Source organism: Lepisosteus platostomus, chromosome 2 (genome assembly GCF_059453375.1).
Source record: "Lepisosteus platostomus isolate fLepPlt1 chromosome 2, fLepPlt1.hap1, whole genome shotgun sequence".
In the NCBI taxonomy this organism is placed as follows: Eukaryota; Metazoa; Chordata; class Actinopteri; order Semionotiformes; family Lepisosteidae; genus Lepisosteus; species Lepisosteus platostomus.
Window position 1 is genome coordinate 17,263,133 of NC_142612.1, and position 21,410 is coordinate 17,284,542.

The 21,410-nt window shown below is 40.8% G+C and overlaps 1 protein-coding gene across 6 annotated transcripts; it reads right to left on the bottom strand.

Annotated features, from left to right (window-relative positions):
* Positions 1–82: 82 nt before the first annotated feature.
* ankrd50l (ankyrin repeat domain 50-like) lies at positions 83–21,188 on the bottom strand. 6 transcript variants are annotated; one of them, XR_015925714.1, is made up of 7 exons: positions 20,844–21,188; positions 18,860–19,881; positions 10,450–10,679; positions 6,125–9,730; positions 5,396–5,477; positions 5,177–5,280; positions 83–3,121 (listed from the first exon to the last, which is right to left on the bottom strand). XR_015925714.1 is itself a non-coding variant. In XM_088601405.1 (5 exons), the coding sequence occupies exons 2-4, from the start codon at positions 19,258–19,260 to the stop codon at positions 6,126–6,128; spliced, it is 4,236 nt and encodes a 1,411-aa protein (XP_088457531.1). In that variant the 5' UTR covers positions 19,261–19,844; positions 20,844–21,188; the 3' UTR covers positions 83–5,477; position 6,125. The 6 variants fall into 6 exon arrangements, 3 of the variants coding, with proteins under 3 accessions (XP_088457531.1, XP_088457522.1, XP_088457552.1); XR_015925712.1 differs by having other exon boundaries at positions 83–5,280; XR_015925713.1 differs by having other exon boundaries at positions 5,177–5,477.
* Between the last annotated feature and the right edge of the window lie 222 nt (positions 21,189–21,410).

Here is a 21,410-nt window from a genome sequence, read left to right on the forward strand (position 1 = left end):
AGACCTATCCTTGCAGCTCAAAACACAGCACCTTCACCCAGATGCAGAGATAAAACAAAGCAAAAAGTTTCAGATTCCATAATTTACAATAAAAGTTTTTATTTAAAAAATGAAACAAGACATTCACAGAGTTTTCCATTGTGTTTGTTCATAGTGGGTGACTGCTATGGTACTGTATACAGTGTTTTTTTTGGCTTTGAAATGACAGTGTTGTTCAACACATGAACCACCCACAGTTAATTTAATCCAATGTAGTCATCCTCTAGAATTCAAATAAGATTCTAGGTTCTTTACAGAAAACCGTGCAAGAACTTTTGATTGTCTTCCATAATTAGAAGATGGAAAGACAACACTATGTTCATTTCAGGCCTTGACCTGGAGCTGGTCTCTTAGAACACCGCCTGACTGACAGTGTGGGACCCACTTGTACGCAAAGAGTCATCACTGTCATTTACAAATCAATAAGTAACAAGTCTGGAAAAATAACTCAAGTACTTTCGACAAAAAGGTGATTTAAAATAAATACAACAAACCTGAAACATATCATAGAGCCAATATATTTTTGTTTAAATTTTGGAAAAGTTCATTTATTTGTAAAGTGCTTCACGTTAGCAAATTTTCTCTTTGGACAAGTATTTAAACAGATACTACTGTACGTCAATGATATATTCACCGACATGTTACAAAAGAAGATTTTATGTTCAAAATTCACCACTGATGCAGAATACATTAAGCACCCTTTAGAAAAATAACAAACCTCTGTGTTGTACAATAGTAAACACAAACAGTAGCTTTTAAAAAGAGAAATGTGCATTAGAATCATAACCCCAAACTGTACACACCCCATAGAAAGAATAAGCAACTGACAGGACAGACCTGTTTTCGATTTACCTGTTCAAACTGAGGAATGCAGCCCTGTGCACGGCCTTGTGCAATAATGCTTCAGTAGCACTTCCTCTTGATCTCCATTTTTCAGGGTTTCTGACCAATACCTATGATTTTAATCATTATTTTATATAGTGCCCTTCATGACACAACATGGCTCTTGTCTGTGTTAGCATCAATTACAAAGGCAACACATTTCTTAGACATGGAAGAAACAATACAAGATTAAGTGTTTCACTGAGTTCAAAATTGACTAAAAACAGTTTTCACCTCCTAGTTTTCAAAAGCTTTAGATACACTTTTAAGCAATGCTAAAACAATATAAAAACCTTTTCCTTGTTTTTCTTGCTTGACACAACATTATCACTTCATATTGATACAGTGATATTGTTTCATATACTGTATGCAGCCCATGAAAAAGTGCAGTTATTTACACCTCTTTCATCATGTTCATCTCCAAGGAGTCCGTGTTCCTGCCTTCAGGTGTCTTCCAATAAGAACACTGATATGCCCACTTAAAATTCAAGGCAGTTTTTTAAATAGATTTATAGAACATTTGAAAAGGCTCATTCTTTCAAAAGGTGAAAAACAAACAATTTGGAATAATAAATTTGTGTCTTTTAGAAAAGGTAAGTGCACATGCTCTTATTAGAAAAGGAATACGTTGGTGAAATCAAACTAAATTCCTAAGAGGTGACAGTGGTTCATAAGAGTGTACTATAACTTAATTTCACATAAAACTATTAAGTACCAGAAAAGACAGGCATTCAAAATATGACAATACTTCCTTTAAACAAAGACAAGACCCCATTGGCAATATTGTATTTAAGGACAGTGCTCATGAGATCATCTACTGCATAAGCCATCCATGGTTAACAAAAAGTTAAAATATTAAAACTCTCTGCCACATTCAAACTTGTTTCTGAAAACAAGTATTATATTTGTTTCTGAAAATATGGATGTTACTGGAAAAGGGAAATTTGCATTAATGCTGTGCACCATCCCTTCTTTATACTCCAGCTACACAGACTAATTCATTTTTCCCTTTCGGGGCTCTTCAAAACTGTACTGCTGTTTAATATTAATGTTGATCTGATGCAAATAACATTTAATGAAAAATGTTTTTAAACTATTTAATATAATTTGTTTCATAGATAATACTAATGTTATAAAACCCCATTGAAAATATCTTAAAAGTGTTATGTGTTGCAGTGAAATTCTGTTTGGTGTTTTCAAAACATTCTTTTGCCAGAAAGCCCCTGCTGTTTTGTTGAAAATACTAACGTTCATGTTCTGCAGCTTTCGTTTTTCTGCATGGACTAATGCACTTCCCATGATATCACAAGAAAAAAAAACAGATGCGAAGTGAAATTTGAGTCCTGGCTTACCGGCCTCTATTAAAAGTGCCCTAGTAAGTCCAAAATGTACAGTTTATGTTGCGTGATCTTCATCACAGGTGCTCACATCAGCCGTATCATGTACACATATTAAACATTAAGTTTTATGTAAAAAAATATTAATTTAATGTTTAATCGGTTTTAGGAACATATTTATATATTCATAGTTGTGTGCCAAAGTCTAGGCACCCCTGGTTAAATTGCATGTTTCAGAGAATCTCTAAGTGAAAAGAAGTTGGCACAACCCCTGCATGGTGCAAACGTAAACGTGACATGATTCTGCAAATTTTAATGCACAATTACTATGTATTTGCCAATTTTAACCGATTAAAAAAATAATTTGACCAGGGGTGCCTACACTATTGAACACAACTGTATAGTTAAATATTTAATCTTTTCCATCCCGAGCTGATGCCAGTGCTTTAAAACAGTACTCAAGGATCAGTCTTGGCCTCTGCCCCCCCACAAACCTCTTGTACTAAACCCTCATGCCTCGAAGACACTTGTGAAGACAGGGCAACAGTCAGGACTACGCACGCACCTCCACAATCGGAAGACCAACTTCTCAGCTCTCCCCGTGAGCAACAGGGAGGCAAACTGAGAACTGGCTGTCAGACTTAATGGGCCCTCCTAAGTGACCCTCCAGCCTGATCTGACTGGGCTCAATCTAGACCGCATGCTCGGCTGCCAACATCACACTGATGGTGTGGCTGGAAAAGCAGCAGCTGAAGAGACTGTGGAGACTGGGCAGTCGCGGCTGTACAGCTCTGCAGCCCTCTCTCTTTTGTGTTCACCAGAGAAGCTCAGTCAGACGACCGTCCAGGCAGGGGCTAGTGGATCTAGAGTGAAGGTGGGTGAGAAGCACAACTCTTTGTCTCGCTGCCACACTGTCTGCCCATTACCATTACCACGAGGAGTTGTGTCATCTGAGGCGCCTGTGTTCAGGCACGTGGGGCGTTTTCACTCCTGCAGGTTCAGCTCGAATTTGTGTGCCACCTTAGCCAGTGAATGTGGAGAAACATTACTAACCATCTGAGGAAGGAGTGACCTTGCACACTGATGGACGATGTGCTTTGCTCAACCGACTCATCACTGACACACTGGACAGGCTGAGGTCAATCAAATTCAATTAAAGGAAACCACTAACACAAGAACCAATGTAATCTTTAAACAGTAGTACAATTCACTCCCCCGATTCACTCTTGTTGATCCTCTATGATTCAAACACCTCATTCTGCCATAGGGTACCATCTCCTGTAAGAAAATATTTCCCGCGTGCTGAAGTGTTAAACACTGCTGTAGACTCACTGTCAAATTCCATAAGGATGCTACCCTCTTCCCAGAACCTCTCACACCCTAAAAAGCAAGGTTCCAACATCTCAAGACTCAGTCCCGGAGTCCTTTTAAACCTGGAATAGCATCCATTTTAAACTCCTTCAAATCTTTAAACACACCACAAATTGCAGAAAAATAACAAAAGAGCATCCCCACTATGAATTGTTGTAGGATCACTGTGATGACTTTCCAATCCTGCTTTCACATGACGTTGTTTTTTTTCCTCCAATTTGCACTACAGTATTATGCAATTAGCAAAGATTTACAGACTATTTATATATGATATTGCTTTTCTGAAAAGACATACATTGACAGAAAAAACTGCAGCCAGACTAAATACTGCTGTGTCCTTTAGCGTCCTTTAAACTCTTTCTGATACAAACGTAAATATCTGCTCACTTCAGTTAATACTGCGTCTGAGAACACTGTCAACAGTGACTGCTGGAATTGGAAAGTGAATTATAAGATCTTCTTGTATTGAAGTAGATTTCAACTTGGATTAAAAAACAAGCTTTAATTACTACTTACAATTATATTTTAATTTTCTTTTACATATCTCAATAGCTTTATTGCTTCAATCAGTGAGAACTTGTGAAATTCAGCTGCCAGACTGCATAACACTAGAGATGCATGAAATGGTTCTAATTTATTTATTAGAAAAGATTTACAAGTAATTAAAATTAATGGACTGATTTCCTTTTGTATTCAGATTAGAATATCCTGTACCAGGATTTTCAGGATACTCTTTGCAATCAATGAATAAAACAATTAAAACTGTTTTATTTCTGATTAGTAAATTAGTATTTCTGATTCTGAAAAGTATTTCTGAAAACATATAGACTTGAGAAATTCTTACCCTCTTTCAGTAGATGAACCCCTCTTATCCACACATATAGCCACACAGTGCTGACATTCTTGCAGTTGTTATTCAAATTAAAGAGTCAAGTACACAGCTCTGCTGAACAATGCCATCAATTACACCCAGGCACATTTTTCAGCAAACCTTTCTGGAAGTGGAAACACACTGGTGATGTTTCCTGATAAATAGTAAGCCCACCACAGCAGGTTTCTTCTCTACCTCCAGTTTCCAACTTAAAGCCTGGTGCTTTATAGAAAGCGCTCATTTAACTGCTCCTTCATGGAACATCTCTCAGTTATGTCATTGTGGCAGGTCCTCCTTAACAGTAGTGTGGCAGAATTGGATCTATGTACATAAACCCCACACATTCACGTATTTACACTGCATAATAGGAAATATAACCATAATGACCAGAGGCTGGACCTACTCTAGTGTGTTGCAGTCACCTTTGCCTATCTTGGTCCAAACCACCAACTTCTCTAACCTTCAGGGATCCTGTAAAATATATACCATGTTGTTTGTATTGTATTTGCCTATAGGCATGATCAGAACCAGTTAGGACAAGCTCTAGGCAATCTTCTGACCCTACTAATGTTCAAAAACACTTTCTCTTGCATTCAGTTCTGGTTTAAAAGAAAGCCCTCACTGTAGCCAGGTACAGTACATTTGTGTGCCTCCATTTATGAGTCCATGCACTTACATTTAAATTCTCTCCGATCTGTCCTTGTTCAACCAGCTTATCCCAACCTGGATAGCATCAAGAGATGGCTGCGCTGTTACCTATTCATTAGAATGTTAAGAGACCTGAAAATGAACAAATTATTGTATTTTACAAGGTGCTAGTAGTAGCAACTATATAATAGGATGTAAACATGGGGTCTTTGAAGTATTTCAGGGTGCTTATCAAAAGAAGGCTCACAATGTCAGTGGTAATTTCCTCTCCTCTTCACAGGAAGTCTTAAAATCACTGTTTTCCAGCCATTTCACGTCCCCACATTGACCTATATAAAAAAAAAACAATCTCAAAAAAACTGTGTGACCCTTGGCTGCCCCAAACCTACCCCAAATTACAATTCACACAAGGTTCGTTTTTAGTGTATAAAGCATTTTGTTATTTAAAAAAAAAAATAGAAATTAGAAGTAAAAAGTTTTTCAGCAAAACTGACAGAGAAATCAGATCAAGGGGAAATATTTATGTTAATGCTCTTAAGTTGTTAGTATTCCTTTAAAGGAAATAATGAAACCTGTATGTTCAAAGCAGTACATATAAGGATATTGCAAATACATTCCAGGATTGTGAATTGCTTGTTTCCGATTCACATTCTACAAGGACAAGCAGTTTTCTCAGTCCAAACTTCAACTCTATACCTGTATTCCTGAAGCAATTCATCAGAGCTATACCGCTTAAGGAACTACTGTTCTCAAAGTTTGAGTGGACTATAAGAAATCAGTAACACTGATATTCAGAGAAATCTAATGTAGCGCCTGTGTTGTCAGAGCATTAATGTTAAGCCTCCAAAAATGCTTTGTTTTACATTATATTTGAAGAGTTGCCATATTAAATGTGTTGTTGCTGTTGAAGATGGTTATCTCTGATCTTCTAATTTTTCTCTTTCATTTACTTTCCCCATCCAACCACCTTCCTTACCTTACAAAGGGGTTTCCCTCTTGTAGAGCACAGCACTAGTTGGTCCCTCAAACTGCAGCTTGATGGCTTGTTTAAGGTGTAGTTGTGGGTCCATGGTGGTTAAGGAAAACAGAGGCTCAGCTGGTAAGGCACTGGGACTGGGTCCAGCTGGAATGCAGAGAGGGGGTTCAGCCGTCTTCAGAGTAACATCCCTCTCTTCCTGCTGAGAGCCTCCCGTTGGACTCCCTGTGATAGGATATCCAAGAGGTGGGCTGTCCCTTGTCTTTAGGGATCGTGTAGGACTTTCTTGCCCAGGTGTCACCCCAAGAGAAGCCATGACAGAGTTCCACTTTCCCCCACCAGTGAGCTGGGGACTCTGGGTTTTTTCCAGGACTTTCATCCCAAGACCCTCAGCCTTTTGAGGGGGAGCAGGAATCTTGGGCTTCAGAAAGTCTCCCATTGCCACCACAGAGCCTGAGACCACAATGGGCTTGCCTGGAACAGCAGAGTCAAAAATGGGCTGTGGTGAAAGTGGACTGACTTTGTGTTTGTTGCCATTGCTGCGCAGTGTGGAGTTTGGGGACACCACGGTGGAGGGCCTGCTTCTGCTCCGTGGAAGTGAGTGCTGCTGGATCTGCTGTGTGAAGCTCAAGCTATCCACCGGCACTGTCTGTGTAGTTGCCAGGGAGTGGCAAGTGGAAGATGAGTTCTTGGAGCTCTGGGCAGAGTTTTCTGAAGCAACTAAAGATTTGTACCTTTCAGTGGTAGATCCAGGAGAACAGGATGAGGAGCTGGCTGTCTGATTGTGCTGAAGAGAAGGCAGCCCTTGATCCCTATAGTTTTCTCCTGTGCTTCCTGAGCTGGCAGACGTAATCCCAGAGGATTGAGTCTTCATGGTGCATGTCTCTGACTGCTGCATACAAGGGGAAGAGGGCAATAATCCCACATAGTGTGGTGCCCCATAGCTCTCCAAAAGTCGTACAATCTTGGTATGACCTCTCTTGCCAGCTACTTTAACAGGGGTACGTCCATACTTGTCTGCATGGGTTGGGTTAGCTCCTTTTGCCAACAAGACCTCTACTACCTCTGTGTGACCCTCCTGGGCAGCAATGCAGAGGGCAGTGGCTGCTTGCTGGTGACACGTTTGGTCCACATTTGCACCCCCAGATTCAATAAGGAGGCTTGCAGCACTTGCATGGCCCTGCCATGCAGCAGAATGTAAAGGAGGACGACCCTCTACATCCTGAGCATTCGCATTAGCGCCATGTTGAAGAAGCAGCCTGATGGCCTCTAGCTGTCCATGCCAAGAAGCCACATGCAGAGCTGTCCTACCTTCAGCATCTTGAGATTCCAATGGAACTTTCGCTTTTTCAAGGAACAGGGATGCCATATCAAGACACCCTTCAAGCACTAGGAGGTAAAGCAAAGGCCTGCCTTCAGCATCCCTAACGTCTGGATCAGCTCCTCGTCTCAACAAATGTTCCACCACTTCTCTGTGGTTTTCAAGGGCAGCTGCACTTAGTGCAGAATGCCCATCATAAGCCCTGTGGCTGATGGGGGAACGCCTGTCAAGCAGCAGTTTTACAGTGTCACAGTGTCCTTCCTGGGCAGCCAAGATGAGTGGTGTTCTCCCATCATTGTCTAGCTCATTCACTCTGGCCATGCTGCCCCGCTCAGTTAAGGCTGCACATACTCCTCTGTGCCCTTCACAGGCAGCCGCATGCAGGGGTGTCCAGCCCAAATCATCTCTGTGGTTCTCATCCAGCCCACGGTCCAGTAGTGTTCGCACTACCTCCACACTGCCACGGGTTGCTGCCAAGCTCAAAGCTGTGCGTCCCTCACCATCAATAGCATCAACAGCTGCCCCCCAAAAGAGCAGCATGTTCACTACCAAAATGTGACCCATTGAGGCTGCAGCAAGCAATGGTGTCACTGCAGCAGAACCACCATAAAGCCCTGCCCCTTCATCCACATCTGCACCAGCTTCTAAAAGCAACTCCACCACCTCCTCGTGGCCTTCATAGGCAGCCAGCAGCAAAGGAGTCATCCCATCTTGGTCCTTGTGACCAGGATCAGCTCCTCGGTCTAAAAGCAAACTCACTACATCCCCGTAGCCTCGTCCAGCAGCTGAGGGCACACACAGGGCAGCCACTGACAGGGCTGTACGTCCATCTTTGTCCCGCAGGTCTACCTGGGCATTATGGTCTAACAATATCTCTACTGCATCCCGATGACCCATGTAGGCTGCTGCAATGAGAGGAGTGCGTCTATCCCGGTCTGGGAGGTCAACCTGTGCACCATGATCTAGTAAAGTACAGATTATTTCCTCGTGTCCCCCCCAGGCTGCAGCTCGCAGGGCTGTCCGTCCCTCGGAGTCACATCCATCCACATCTGCACCAGCATCTAGAAGAAGACAAACAACCTCTGCGTGGCCACCCCATGCTGCAGAGCGCAGAGCAGTCCAGCCTTCAATATCAGCATGGTCAATCATTCGTAAGGCACCATTCTCACATCGGGCCCACCCCAGCAAGCACTGCACCACCTTGGCATGACCCTGACGAGCTGCCAAAGTCAAAGGTGTCTGTCCATGGTTATCAGTGATCTCTGGATCAGCTCCTCTAGAGAGAAGTAGGGCCACCACATCTGCTGAACCTGCATGGGCTGCACTAGCTAGCAAAGACCGTCCATCACTGGGATCAGTCTGGTTTACACTTGCACCATTTTCCAATAAAACTCGAACAGAGTCCTCTCTCTCCAGGGCTTTTCTAATTACTCTTCCATTTGATACACATCCGATGCACAAATTATTGGAATCTGAGAACAAAGGTGAGCAAAGACCAGTTTTCATTAGTAATTGCAGAACTTCCTGTTGTACTGCAGTAGGGGGTAAAGAGTCCGGATCCAGGGAATTACCTGTGAAAGAAGGCACATCATTCCAAACCATCCACAATGCCAAAAGAGTCAGGTTGTCTGAATGCAAGTTAGAGCTGACCAAGTGAAAGGCAAGTCGATACACTTCCTCTGAGGAAAGCTGTGGTCCCCGGAGAGTGAGAGACATAGCAAGCATGCCATGGCCCTCAGCCAGGTTGCAGAGGTACTTCTGTGTGCAATACTTGACATCTGTCAGCCACTCAGCAAAGCTGGCATGAAACAGGAGCTTGGTGCCACGGGGTCCATCAATCAAGACCATAGAAAGGGCATCCAGTTTGCCCTGAAAATCAGGAAGGGTTAGATCCATATCTTTTGTCCAGACTGCAGTATAAAGTTCATTCAGCGTAAGGGGATGGGGAGTGGCCAGTAGGACATTCAACATGGGTTGCACCCGGGAGAAAAGCTTTCTGGGGAAAAGCCTCTGGCAGAGCCACAGGTACAGCCCATTCAGTGTGCCCGGGATGTCTCGAATCTCTCTTATGGCCACAAAGTTCTCCACCACCCCATCCAGGACTCGCTCCAGGAAAAGGAAGCACCCATTGCTCTTAATGTGCAACTGGTTGAGCATGTCGGCTGTCTCAGGCGTGAGATGCCTCCGAAGGGATCCCTCCTTATCCAGCCGCAACAGGATGTACTGCTGCACATCTCGCACAGTGTGAGCCTTGCGAAGGTCATCAAGACACAGCTTCCGGAAACCTGCAAAAAGGGAAAGGAAAATTGTCAGCCATCATCGCAGATATCAGAATGAAAACATAACAGCACACTACACAGATAAGACCAAACACCAATTTTCACACCAGGTCCTCTACAGGTATGTGATCCGGCTCAACCTTCTATGTAGTCTGATTTTTTTATGATAACATTTAATAGCAGTAGCATTTTTAACAAAGAAAAATGTAAAGAATAATTCCAATAGCAGAAAGAAGAAACACAATATTTCAGCTGCTGAGCCTTTTTTTGGTATATAGACACTTTCTTAGTATGGAATTAATTTCTACTGGCCCCCCACTTAGCTTTTACAAAGATGTCATGTCCTTAAAGAACAGTAAATACCAAAGATAGTTTGCTTGGAGAGCTGAGGTATTTCATAGAGCAAGCTGCTTCACATGATAAGATACTGCAACACCAGCCATCAGCTATTCAGTGGTAATGACTGTGTGGGATGTACATCTCGAAAGAAGGAGGCTAATTTTGTACATCGTGGGCTGCTAAGATTGCAGCTCCATTCAATGTTGCCCTGACTGAAGAAGAGCAGAATAAAAGTGACTAGTCAGGTGACTAACAATTTGACACATGTTCTCTAAAACATTAATATTGCCATTTGTCTCCAGATTGCCCCAAAGTAAAAAAACTTTCTAGTAATATTTCAATGTGTACAACTAAGCATGAGGTGCTTTCGACCCATGGACCCCTACCTGAAAACATTTTGCTTATTGCTTTGTTCTGGCGGCGTGTGGAGCAGATGAGCAGAAGCCACCCTGGGATGAGCTGCTGGTGACTGGACAGAAGCTCCGCGATGGAGCTGCTCTTCTCCACAGCCTGCCTATCTACAGCCACCTCCATCCACCCGGAGTCGAGACCATCCACCAGGAGAAGCAGGGTCTGGGATGGAGCGGGTATGTCCAGCAGAGGCAGCAGCACTGCCCTAAGGGGAAAGGAAGGCCAAAGTCACCTTACAGAGGCCCTAAGAGTAGAACACATCACAAGTGAAGGGGAGTCAGTGCCACTGCAGGAAGAGTGCCAGCCCCAGTGCTACCTGCAGGCACCTATACCAAGTACTACATAATGTGTCCCAGTTACGAACTGTATACCATTGTACCATTGGGTATTAATATTAACCTGGATTTAATAAAATGTTAACTGTTCAGCTGTTCAAAAGATAATATGCACAGTGTCAATAAAAGGTTACAGCAGATGTCCTCCAATAACTACTGCAGGTCAATAAATTAATTCTAACTACAGATCATATCAGAACTGATACTTAAATCACGCGATCATTCAGTTTGGCGTTTTTTAAATACATCTTTTAAGCTAAAACAACGTATTCAAATAACATTTGAAACCAAGCACTTAAAAAGATTTCCATACACCTTGATAACAACAATGCAATACAAGCAGAATAAGACAGAACTAAAACCTGAGCTAAGAAATTTCAGACTTCTGCCATAACAAGTCTGATTATCCGATTTTCAAACAAGACATTAAATTAGGAATATTGCAAAACAGTTTCTCTTTCACCCTATCAGAGCTGTGGTCCCACCCCTGGTCTTGTTCAGGCAGGAGGGCGGTTCTTCAGTGGCTTTATGAGTCAGGGCTTAAGAAGCTATGGGATTTCCTGTAACACTGCACTCAAGGAGCCAATAGGACTTGTCGACAGACATACAGTATGCAGCTCGCAGGAACATAAACTGAATACCTAAGCTATCCGTTTCCATACTAAAAGACATTTTAAGAAATCACACTGCACCACCTAGAGCTAAGAACATACTGTATATGGTCCAGGCAAAACAGCCCAAAAGTGGTTGAGAAAGATTAGGTCTTCAGTGAGTTAGAACGTAATTCAACACACCTGATTTCAGTGAGAGAAAACCCAGAGATCTAAAGCATAGGGTGTGTCTGGAGAGGGCTGATGGCCAGGGATACAGCAGCTAAATCCTTTGTCTGTGTGGGTAGGGAAGTTCTCCAGACTGAAAATATGAATGTCTACTGCCAACTATACCATTTATTGACACCGATAAATACAAACGAGAGGATTACTTGCTCTGTGTAAGAGCTTATTTTACTCCTGAGTTGGTGAACTAAACCAAGTAAATGCACTTGTCAGTTAACACCACTGCTCTCAGCTTTTGGGTCCTGGTTATGATTTTCGCCATGGGCACTTGAAACATTGTTTGTAAATTATTTGTATTTTTAAAATATTATTAAAATGTGACGTTATTGGTAGGGGTTGAAGATGTTTGCTTGGCACTGTAAATGGAGTGACAGGACTCTTTAGATATAACCTCTACTTCAGGTGTGAACACAAGACAGCTACTGTACAGTATATTCCTTGTACATAATGAGAATGACATGTCAGCATGGAATCTCTGCTAGCCATTTAATAACCGTTAAAGAATTCAGAGACCACACTTTTAAGTTTCCATATGCTTCTTTTCATCAGCTTCCTGAGAACACTAATGGAAATCATGCATCTGTATTTCATCAGATGTCATGCTGGTGCACTTGTCACAATGTCCTCTGCATTGCAGGAAGAGCATGAATGTATCTCAACTTTTTATTTGGAAAAACAGGGCACGGTAAAACTGTATGTTAATTTAGTTCACTAAACACTTAGGTAGAGGGTATTACTGTTAGACTGAGGGCAGATAATATTAATACTTTGCCTTTTTTATTCTAAATTACCATAAGTCCTATATTTGATACGACAGGGTAAACTGAACAAAGTTTCTCTAATGTCTGATCTACCTACTTTGTTTCCTATGGCATCCACCGTTCTGGGTGGTGCACAACCCTGACTGAGCAAAAGGAGGACATGACTAAGGGTAAATCACCTACTGTATCTCTGAGGACATCCCTCATGAGTTTTATCTTAGGTTTTGCATTTCTGGATTAGGTGGGTTTGCATTGACCTCTGTGACTTGACTGGACAGTCGAGAGCCTGGTACTGTATGATAACTCTGAGAGACATAATGCTCCTGCTGTCCTGCAAGAAACCGGTGCTTACAGTGTCAAATGGCTCAAGAAGAGGTTCTGGAAGAAAGGATTCACAGGGCCAGCTCTCCACATGCCAGTGAAAGATTGCTGCAGTAAGCATAGTTGACAACCACCAAATCTCAACTGAGAAGGCATCTAATAGAAAAACAAGAGTTTATGAACAAATGTTTAAAAATATGCAAGCATGCAGATCCATTCTGCACAGAGGCTGCTCTGGTAAAAGTGACAAATAACCTATTTACTGTATGTGTACAGTTTCAATTTTTTCTATTTTAATCCTGTGCTACATCTATTACTGTGGAACATACATGTTTTTTGAATGGTCTAAAATAATAGGTGGGCCTATAGAGAACTGTTCTGAATTGGTTTAAATAATACCTAACCAACAAAAAGTATTTTGTCATGTTGTGAAAGACCTGCATTAAAACGGGCTCATATTATATGTAGTATGCCTCAGGGTTCTGTTCATTGTCCTCTGTTATTTTCTTCATACATGTTTTCATTAGGTAGAATAGATCATTCTGAAACATGGAGTCAACATTCAGTGTTATGCTGATGACACAACAGAAAACAAGGGACATCAAGACTATTTCAGATTTATTTGAATATGTTTCCGACATTAAAAGTTAAGACGTCTTAAAATCATGCCGCAGTTATTTGCAAAGGCAGTTTGGTCTTAATAGTAGGATCTTGAAACAAGTATTGACAGAAACAAATTTGGATAATTTGACTTTAAGTTTAAAGTCCAACCTGAGAAACTTGGGTGGAGGGAGAAAACTGATTTTGTTCTAAGCTCTTACTCGCTTATTAAACAATCTACTGATAACTTTCTTAAGATCTGAAAAAAGCGTTAATACTTTGTAACAATTTCAAACTCGGGTCTCTTGTTTTCCAGTGTTACAAATGTTGCTCTGTCTCATTTACAGCTTGTATTGAATGCTGCTGTTACTGTGAAATGTTTTGAAATGAAAATGTTTCACACCTGTGTTGGAACTGCTACACTGGCTTAAAGTAGGTTATAGGATTGAAATTATATTAAATTATATGAAGTGCTTTATACAATATTAGCAAGGCTCCAGACTATTTAACTGAGAAGAACACTCCATATCAGCCTACATGTACAGTAAAGTTAATAAGGTGAGTAAACATGGGCTTACTCTGAGCTCCAAGAGTAAAAGAGAATAGAAAAGGGACAGGCTATTATAATGCTCCAAGACTGAAGAACCCACCGTCATCTTTTGTAATAAATGCCTCTGTGGTGGCAATTTTTGAATCAAACCTAAGGCACATACTTCTAAAAAGGGAATCTCTTTATTATATCTTTCCATCCATCCATTTTCTAACCACTTTATAAAAATAAAGGCTCACGGGGAAGCCTAAGACTAATATGGCAAGCAATGGACACAAGGCTATTGGGATACCAGGCTATCGCAGTATTTTCTCTTTACAGTATTTTAAATATTTTTCTTTGCAAAGGACTAAGTTTTATTCTCAATGATCCTTAAATCGAGTTTGGCAACTTTCATGCACAGGAAAGTACATCTGTTTAGAAACAAAACAGCAATTCTGCCTCAAAGAAGTACAGCATCCAGACTTTGTTTATGGCTTGGCAGCAAACAGAAAACTGAAAATTTATATATAAATATCTTTGTCTGTTGTGCAAGGCGCATTTTAACTAAGTGCACCTGAGTGCTGCATAACAAAACAAGAAAGTACACTGCATGAAAGGCACAAAGTTGTAATGTAACATACAGTAATATACACATAACCCATCCCATGAACACAAAATGAAATAATTGTAGAAACAGCAGAACATACAACACTATTCTTAAATAAGTCAAGGTAATCAGGCCCTGTAAAATACATAGTTTATTTTTTCTTTCAAAATTGTATGTCCCAATTTTCCTTCAGCCTCACAAAGGCCTTTAATTTGGTAGAATAAACAGGAGCTAATTTACCAAAATCTCATTATCTGCTTACAGTGCTGCTTTTCATTTATGCAAATATAACCCCTACTTCAGATGTGGACACAAGACATTATATTCCTATAATTAATAAATATCATTTCAATACTATAACCTACTGTGAGCCAGTGTAGCTGTTCCAACACAGATGTGAAAGATATGTGTTTTTATTCTAGGGAAAAATGATCAAATCTATTTTAAAAGAAGGAAGTCAAACAAAGGAGTAAGGTATAAACATAACTTGAAACCCTTCGGTGCCTTGTTTAATTACCTTCTGATCATGATACAAACATCTGAGGATAAGGTTTACTTCAACATTTCTTAAGCTGTGTTTGCTTTGGCAGAGGAATTAGAAACAGAAATAGTTCCCTGTACACTGTATTCACCTGCTCTAACAGAAATTTGTCTTGATTTTCATATAAGATGTACATACATTATATATTCTTTTTGCCATTCCTATGCCATCTTTCTCCTGTCTTTTGCTATACTGATTTGTCAATTTTTTAAAAGAGAGTTTGTGTGGAAACGGAGGATGAATAAATGTTTATTTGCTCCACATCTACTGTGATGTTCTCCAGTACCTCATGAATTCTTAAGCTAAAGACCCCTACTTGTGACAATCCTGAACTTGACTGTACTGTATATTAAAAATGTTACAAGAGGCCAGGTTTAACCATTCCTTACCAATAATCTTATCAGATCACAGCATTCTTGGCTGTTGTACCCTGGCTTACAGGTCTTAGTACGCCTCTCACTCCTCCTACGGGAACTGTGCTGCCAATGTGATCATATCACACAGCCAAGAGATGCTGGAAAACCTCTGACAAGGAGTGCAGGATTTCAGAATATCGACCCTTTTAAACACGATTTAAGCTGTCATATATCATATATCTATCTATCATAGCCTATTGCTTAAGGGAGAGCATTTCAGCACAGTTTCGTTCTGCTCTGTGTATTTTAATTAGACTCATTGCAATTCAGGACCACGATTAATTTGCCGTTTAAATTGGTGTGGATTCATCTCAGATAGAGGGGATGCTGAAGAGTGGTTAATGAATATGAATTTGAACCCTTTGTGTGCTGAGTATCATGTAGTAAACAACGGCAGTATACTGCAATGAGTCTAGGCTGTGTTCTCCAGACTTCCCCAAACAATAAACATCTGATTTTAAACCCAAAAGAGATCATTTTTAGCTGAACTGTATTTCCAGGAAAAAAAGTATTGAACTAGGTATCGATTCTGAAAAAATGTGTAGGGTAGGATTTTTTTCTGTCCATTCTTATCCATCAATCAGCCTGTTGTGTCCAGTCTTATCAGTCAGTGTTCTCGGGGTTTACTGACAGCCTGAGGCCATGTCGCAAGACACAACAGGGATATGTGTTGCTCAGAAAAACATCATGGCTGCGTGACTCTTTTAAGAACCAACAAAAGCCTCTACTCAAGAGAAACTAAGAAACAGTGGCTAAAGGCTTAGAATTCAAGATGTAAATTTAATGCAGGAATGTGGTCTATACCATCCTCAGGGTCGCATAATGTCCATCCTAGCTATGACAATTCTGATTTCATCTCAGCTGAAGATCTCCATAAAACTCAAACACAAAATGTTTGAAACATTCGCTGAAAAATACGGAAACAATGAAGCATTTTATTTCTAACTCATTTGAACAAAACTGGATTGCCTGCAATTTATGGCCATATTTGAAACTCGATTAAACTTTCAAATTGCACAATAGGTCATGCGAGGCTCTAGCGATGCATATAACATAGGCCACTGTTCTCAGCCCAGTTCCTGGGGGATCCTGGGTCCGCTAATTTTCATGCCATCTGAGCTCAGTCTTTTGTACTAATAGATATTGACTTGCTCATCGCACAGAACTTTAAACAGTCTCTCCTCGGCTTGGATGACTATGCCCATGCCACGTTGTTTCAGTCTTAAAAATTGTTCAAATGTGATTGATTTACAATTTCCAGATGCAGGTAGGCATGGCATGACGTCAGTCTCCCAAAATGAGTTATTTGTTTCCTTCTCTAAAGGTCCAATTGTGAACACACCTGAATGCGGAAAGCTCTGTTGCCCTAAAGGAAATTCAAAAGGGCCCTTAAATTTGTAGTTATTACCACTCTGTTAAAAAAAAAATGGATTTAGACTCCAGCATGCCCAATTATAAATAATTATTATCCAGCTTTTGGATTCTAGAGTGCTAATTTCTCTTACGTTACAAGCTTACTTATATGCAAATAAGTTACGCCTGAAAACGTTTTTTTTTGTTACAAAATATTTTCCAATTTTTTTATCCATTCCACCACTGCTTAAATCTGTTTGGTTTCATGTTTTAATTAATATTGTGCGGATTCAAACACATCTCTCCAAATCCAATCCAGAAAAGCTAGTAGTGTTCTAGTAGAACAGTACAGAAAAGTAGTAGTCCAGTCCATCTTTTTCAGGTTTGATTACTGTATTGCAGTGCTTGCTGGTATATCCAAATACTGTATGTTCTTAAATTGCATCTTTTAACCACAGTAAAATGCTTGGGCACATCCCTCCTATTTTAGCGTCCTTGCAAGGCCTTCCTGTGGATTTCAATATCAGATTTCAGCAGCCATTTCACACTCCAACTCACAAACGGCAACCTACTGAAGCTAACCTTATAATCCTTAGCTATGAATTGGGTTTGTCACTCAATTCTCCTCCCCACTGATAGCTGAAAGCACTATATAAGTGTAAGGAATTAATCCAAAACTCTGCTGCCTATCGTTAGGGGCTTTGAGTCATGACTATATCAGCACTCAAAGCCCCTAACTCCGTACACACCAGCTCATTATTTGGACTCTTCTATCAGATCTCAATACGAGGATCTGAGCTCGGGGAGATTGTATTTACTGTATCAGATCTTGCAAGTCAGCACTTTCAAATTCTGTCTTAAAACTCACTTTTGTACATAATCTTTTAATTCTGTTAAATTTGTGTATAGCTCTTTTGATTGTTTTCTTGTGTTGTGACTTGAAAGATACACTATAAAAGCTGATTACATTATTATTAAAGTGCACGTCAAATAGCAAATACCTATCAAGTACCTTGTAATTAAGGACTCAGTTAGGTCCCTTAGGAGCTGTACCGGAAACCACTGACTTAGGCTAATTGTTCTCTCTTACCAGCTACTCCTGATCCTATACAGTATGAGAGGGCTGTTCAGGAAGAGTTCATTTCTATATCGAGATGCTTAACATTTGAAAGTTCACTACAGTTTTATGTTAAGTCAAACACATTTTATGGAGTTCAGAAGCTTAGCTATCTTCGATTGACAATCAAATTTTGATTATTGCTTTTGAAAGCACAATATAAAGTAATAATTATTTTATGTTTAAGATGCTGCAGTTTCATGAAGAAAGTAATTTAGAGCTCAGTCAGCAGGGGTTAGATAAGAGAAAAGGTTGAAGAAACCACTACACAACTAGAAATACTTACAAATCTCTCACACATTTAAAGTAACAATGGCTTAGTCTGGATTTGTATTTCCAAACCAATCCAAACAAAAGTGCCCATTTCATTTTTTTTCTTCTTGTCTGCCCATTCATTGGGAATAACCAATCTTTGATCTTCAAGAGCCGTGAAACGTTGTCACTGCACATTAAGCCTTAGAAAATGCCAAATAAACATCAATCTGACAAGCAGTGTTACAGTCTGAATGATGAACATGTTATCAGGTTATCAGGTGAGAGGTTTTCTGAAGTCACATTTTGTGAGACGAATGATGGACAGAGGATTCTACCAGTTAATCTAACCTCCTGGGCATTTTTGCAAAGACATGCTTCCTTACACATTTAGTAAAATATACACAAATAACTTCATCTGAAGGAAAACAAAACTAAATAACAAGACTAAATAGAACACATATCTGATTAGCATGATCAAAAGTTAAATAAAACTACATCTGATGTTGGGGTATTTCTAACACACTGGTCCTTAATAACTATAAAACTGTTATTGGATGGGTTGCCGGTAGAGGCAAGTTTGCACAACACATATGTGGTGATGTATATCTGCTCCTAAATATACAACAACCGACTGGGAAATTGTGTCTTTAGTACAACATGGTAACATTCATTCTAAATCATTTCAAGACTCTCTCATTGAGCATATAGTACCTTTTGAAAGCCTCGTCGGGGTCCCTCTCACATTGCAGTGGCTCCAAAGCTGTCTGGACTGCGGGGGCTGCCACTCTTTCACTGTAGCCCAAGAGCTGGGGGCTCTTCTGGAGCTGCTCCACCAATCCCAGGATAAAGCCGGACACTGACACCGTCCTTTTGTCTTCCCACTGGCAAAAGTGGGCACCCAGGCACCGGGATGCCAGGTTAGCGCGGGCCCAGGCCTCGGAAGTTGGCCAGAGCAGCTCGGTGCACAGGGCAGTCTTCCCACTGCCCGGGCCCCCGGTGATCATGACCCCCTGAGTCCGACCCACAGCCCGGCTCTCTAGCCAGTGCTGGATCTTGTTCAGGGCCCATTCCCGGCAATAGAAGGACCGACCCTGCAGCAGACTGGTACTCATCCCTGAAGGAAGCAAGGGGTGCACCCAGCCGTACCCATTTCTGGGGAAGGAGAGGGTCTGGGATAGGCGTCTTTAAAACAGGCTGCTAAAAGTGAAGAGCCAGAAACAATTCTCACAAGCTTTTCACTGTGGCATCACTTTTTGTTGTCCAAGCAATGTAACCTCTCTGGACATTCCTCATAAAAACTGTACTAAAAAAGATCAGAGAATACACCCACCCCTGTGAGTCTTCTGTCCCCTGGCAATCACAAACAACTAAGGAATTTGAGTTGCCACACCTAATTGCGCTCTTGGGGCAAAATCTTCCTGATCTCCTCTTGAGAAAAGCTTTTGGAAAAGTCCCGCCTGCCTCTGTGTTTCTTCTTTTAACCTCATCCAGGAAGTCCTGGCAAGCACTTGATTACCACTAACATTTATCTTTCCTCTTGTTGTGTACAGCTCACTGTACACTCCTCGCACTGCGCTCCTCTCCCAGATTTTCTTCCCTATAAGTCTTTGGGATCTGCCAAGACGGAATTCCTTCTCCTGTTCTCTCTGTGCGAGGTCCTCCTTCTTCCTCTCTCGGCTCCAGCCCTGTCCTTCTCCTGCAGCAAAGCATGTCAGGACATGCACTGGTGAGACCTAACAGATCATATGGATGGAGTGAGCCAGATAACGTGAATAACCAGAACGCGCAGGGTTAAAGTTCACATTCAGAAGCACAGTCTCTTCACATTTCAGTACGCCTCCGGTTCCGGCTTTAAAAATGGAAGGCAGCCAAAATATTTTTATTTGCTTCATGTCAAGTTATGAGTCTAAGCTCCTTTAAGACCTTACGGTGCTTCCTTCAAATATATCGCAAGTCTGATTCTCATGCAACCACCCGATTTTCTTGAAACTGGAATGGCCACTTTTTTGGTTATTTTGAGAGAGAGAAGGATCAGCCCTGTATCAAAGTATTCTCCCCCAATAAATAAGTAAAATCGTTTCCACCTTTCTTCAACCTAAATCGAAGCTACCTATCAGCAGCTTCAGATTAAACTTAAGTCGCCGTAATTACTTTACTACCTTATAGTAATCAAAGAGAAAAAAAGAGTTGGAATTGATGATAAATTGATCAATGGTACAGTAACTGCGATATTCGGTACATTCGGTACATGACATTCCGCCATACAGTAATACATTTACAGAAAAGATCTATAAATACATAACGCAGTGCAATCAGTGTCCCTGCAGTCGTGCTTCCTAAAATTTTATGCATTTTTAAAATCGTTTCACTCACAGTGAAACTTTCGTATTCACCGGCAGACATGCATCGAACATATATTTCGCCTTGAATGCAAACAAATTAGCTCAATGCTCATTAGAAAAACATGATTGACATTATGTAGCGGTGACATATACATACATGTATGCGATTCCAACTTATTTTTTTAGTCAGACGGGCTACAGGTGCTGTGCTAACTTGTGTGTTCAATATCGCTCAATGCATCGTTAAAATGCTGACATGCCAGATCTCCCATTTCTCCAATCACTTGAATCGATTACACTTCTGTTTGACATTATTTTAATAATGGCAAAAAAATAATCGGAATCATTACTACCTGAATGTCTAAAGATGGTGCCGGTGAAACAGAATAGTTCTGTACAAGGTGTGAGACTACTTTCCCCGCAGATGTTTGTTAGGAAATTCCGAGGCTTCTTACAGGGAACCCGGCCCGTAGGGGGTTAAACCAGAAGAAATCCAGTCAAGGGAAAGAAACGAATAGTCTCTTGCTGCAAGGAAGGCGGTGCTACTCCACACTCTCTCCCCTCTTCATTCAAATGTTTTAAGACGTCACGTACGTATATTTACACTGTGCTATTCAAGAATTGTCCTATAAGACTCAAAGTTTTCACTTATGTCCACAATCCCAACAGGAAACGAGGCCTCAGCGCGGAGCTCCGCCAGGCGTACAGGCAGGGATTTTATTTTGGAGCCGACTATGTTCGGGAATAAACTTTTTCAGTATATTAAAGTCCTGCATGAGAAAGGCACGAGAAACCTGCCAACTTCCATTAGGAAAAATAAAAGGCAACATTTTTAAACATTAAATTTGTGTTTATTTTTTCTTCTTTTTGTTTTAAATAAGGGTTTTAAGATGTGAATAATCTGAATGCCAATAATCTAT